Source organism: Capsicum annuum, unplaced genomic scaffold (assembly GCF_002878395.1).
Source record: "Capsicum annuum cultivar UCD-10X-F1 unplaced genomic scaffold, UCD10Xv1.1 ctg3026, whole genome shotgun sequence".
NCBI lineage: Eukaryota > Viridiplantae > Streptophyta > Magnoliopsida > Solanales > Solanaceae > Capsicum > Capsicum annuum.
Window position 1 is genome coordinate 76,156 of NW_025836809.1, and position 3,357 is coordinate 79,512.

General features: G+C 35.2%; 1 protein-coding gene across 1 annotated transcript; it reads left to right on the forward strand.

Annotated features, from left to right (window-relative positions):
* Nucleotides 1–1,080: 1,080 nt before the first annotated feature.
* LOC107871597 lies at nt 1,081–2,537 on the forward strand. Its single transcript, XM_016718525.2, is given in 3 exon segments — nt 1,081–1,173; nt 2,191–2,476; nt 2,479–2,537. Coding segments are annotated over 3 exon segments (438 nt in total).
* Nucleotides 2,538–3,357: the final 820 nt, after the last annotated feature.

A 3,357-nucleotide genomic window follows, 5' to 3' on the forward strand; every position in this document is an offset into this window, starting at 1 on the left:
GGCTATAGCCCACCGATTTAGCCTGAAATTACCCCGTTCATACTGTGTCACTTTTTTGACCACCTAAATGACCCCATCAACCTTAATGGCCCATACTAGGCCACTCCTCAGCTACCAAGGGGCCCTCGGTCGATTGTTTTGCCCAAAACACGCCTGGACCTGGGCCCACCCAAGAACCGTGGGCTATAGCTCATGAATTTTTCCCTACGCCCTGTGCCAGACCACAGGTACAAAGATCATTTGGCAAACAACTCTGTTTTCTCCTATTTCATCCGGGCTTTGTTTTTTGGGTTTTCTCTTATATTATAAATACCCCTTATATACTTTTTAGTAGAAGATACACACTTTTGATACTCACAAATATATTTTGATTCCAAGATCCGTCTTTTATCTTGGGATTTTCTTGTATTAACTGCAGTTGATTAATCAAGTTATGGTTTTGGGTTTTAATTCATCTGATCATTGCAACTTCATCTAAGCCTTCAATCTTGAATGTTACTGATTTTTGCACAAGTATGAGCAGCTAAAACCCATAGCTACGGTTGGTCAAACCCTGGCTGATTGAGAAAGTAGGGGAAGTGTGATTGTTGAATTGAACTAATACCCATGGCATGCATTGCATTATCTTCATTATCATAGTTGTCTTAGCGGTTACAAATGTTAGGATCCCGCCTAGATATTGCTACTTACTCATAAAGAGGAGCAGTGACTTGGAAAAGATAATGATAACAGTAATTTGGGAGTTAATTGTCGATCCATTGCCGCATAATAGAATATAGTGAATGGTCGTTAGCTTTAGGGCTACTTATCGGACGGATTGGATGGACCATTACACTTAACAATTTTGCTTAACGGTTATCGATTTTAAAATATACAAATCCACTAGCTAACCGATAAGATATAGGTTGGTTCAGTAACAGATAAACAATTATCGGGCGGTTATTGGACGTTGTATCAGACATCCACATTTCCTACTTGAATACATCTCAAAATCAGAAAACAAAATAGAATAGAACATTCTTTTCTTTTCACAGTGAAAACATCAGAATAGTTTCATTTTAAATAGTTTCATGAACCTAAATGTATATAATCACTCATGTAGTTGTAGATGGTCAAAGATTTATTGCAATGAACATTACCTTTAAGAACCTAGCAGGAGCAGCCAAGTTACAAGTTGTAGCCATTCATAAAGGCAAACACAACTAAGAATACTTTTGATTAGTTAATAGTATTAGCTAGTGCAGGAATGCTAATACTTTTAATTCAATATTGTTGTCACTTTGGTAATAGTATTAGCTAGTGAAGGAATGCCAATACTTTTGACAACTAAGAAATTAAGAATCTCAATATTTATCTAAAAAAACAAAATACTAAGTTATGTCACTCCACCTAAACCATATCAATAATCAATTCTCTTAGAAAAAAATCAATTCTTCTGCGCAACAGCTTTTGCACAATATACTCAGAAAAATGTTTTTTTCTTGAATTGAACAATCTCAAGTCTCAACTTTGAAAGATGTAGCAGCCATAAGACTAACTTTTACACAGGAATCTACTTTTCCACACTTTAAATTGATGATAGTCCCATAATTCTGTCATTGACAATGAAAACCAAATATTAATAAACATTTTCAAGTAAAATATAGCTCAAGAAGAATGATCAGTGAGTACAAATACACGTAGCTCCATTTAAACCCATCTTAATTCAATAGTAAAAACTTAAGTTCTCTACATGTTGTTGGCATATACATATTTAACAAGATGCAAACGTACAAACGACAATGACAACAACAAAAACTTATAGTAACCTTAGGTTCTATTTGATTGCAAAGATCTTCTATTACCATTTTTATATATTCACCTACATAAAGAAGAGAGGGAAAAGTAAAATCCAAAGAAAAACCCCGCTTGGAATCTCCTGAGAATACAATAACAATAACTACACTCAATCTCAATCTAGTTAGACTCGACTGTATGGATTCTCACATTCATGCTCTATGTAACCCCGTCTCAATCCAATATTTGAAGATTTAGGTTCCCTAGCACTATAAGTACCAATATATTCTCTAACAAGACCAAAACACTCCTAGCATATATTGGACCACTAGGCCACTGCGAGTACTTGCGTGAAAATTAGAATTTCTATGCTCAGCGGCTCAATAGGGAATGTGGCGGATGTATGAAGGATAGAACGAGATTTTAAATATCCAAAAGTTTCGAAGAATTGTTTCCTATATTGGATTCTATTGCTTTATTACAGTTATCACATATGCGTACCCCAACAACACAACTAGAGCTGGGTACTCGAGAGCTAACCAGTTCTATGCTTCTTATCTGACTGGAACAGAGCTTCTTACGGACACCACTAAGTTATATAAAGCAGCACTGGGGAATGTTTTTGAAGAAGATGAATGGGGGCTAGTTGAATGGTGCATCCTGGCTAAACATTTTGAATGTGAAGAAAAATCACCATACGCAATCATGCTTAATACATGGCACACCTCAGTTCTAATGGACAACTAGACGGAAGTGGCTAGCGGGAGGATAGTAGCAGCAAACTTCTCCATAGCTGAAGAGTGGACAGCTCTCATTTACTTGAGCAAGTTTAAAACAAAGCAAGAAGTTAATTTTTGTAGATGGAGACTTACTGATAGAATCATTAAACTTGTAATTTCTTGGGTCTTAACATGTATTGGCTTTGTGAAACACATTTTCTACTAAGATTTTAAGAATGTTTTGACCACCAGTAAACATACGCTGTTAACTAAAGCTAAATCCTTCCAGAGATTAGTGAAGGAAAGCTATCAGTTCAAATACTCAACGACAATGATACAAATCATGGGCTACAGATTTCTATCATTGAAAATATTAGGCGTACTTCCAAGACCCTCTTTCTCTTACCCACTAATAACAAACACCAAGATTCTTCTGTTGGAACTCGATCTTCATTTTTTTCAATCAGTTAAATTCAATCATCAACTTGAGAAGCTTCTATCATCACAAACTAATACATAATAAGAAATTACACCATAAAGATTGTTAGGTGAACAATAAATATAAACAAAACAAGATACCTCAAAGAACAAGCAAGACGAACAACTCTTCAGCTCACCACTGCCATGACAATATAAATATGTAATACTCATTTGAATTAAGAACATAACAACCCCACTTAAAGAATCAATTCTAAAACATAATTAATAGCTAAGAATAATATGAACAGTGAAAAAGAAACATAACATGATGACTTTTATCTTATTCTTTTTATACTAACCTTGTGAAAGGTAGGGGTGTGCCTCGGTCAGTTCGGTTCGATTTTACGTGTTGTTGGTTTGGTTTATCAATTTCGATTTTTAA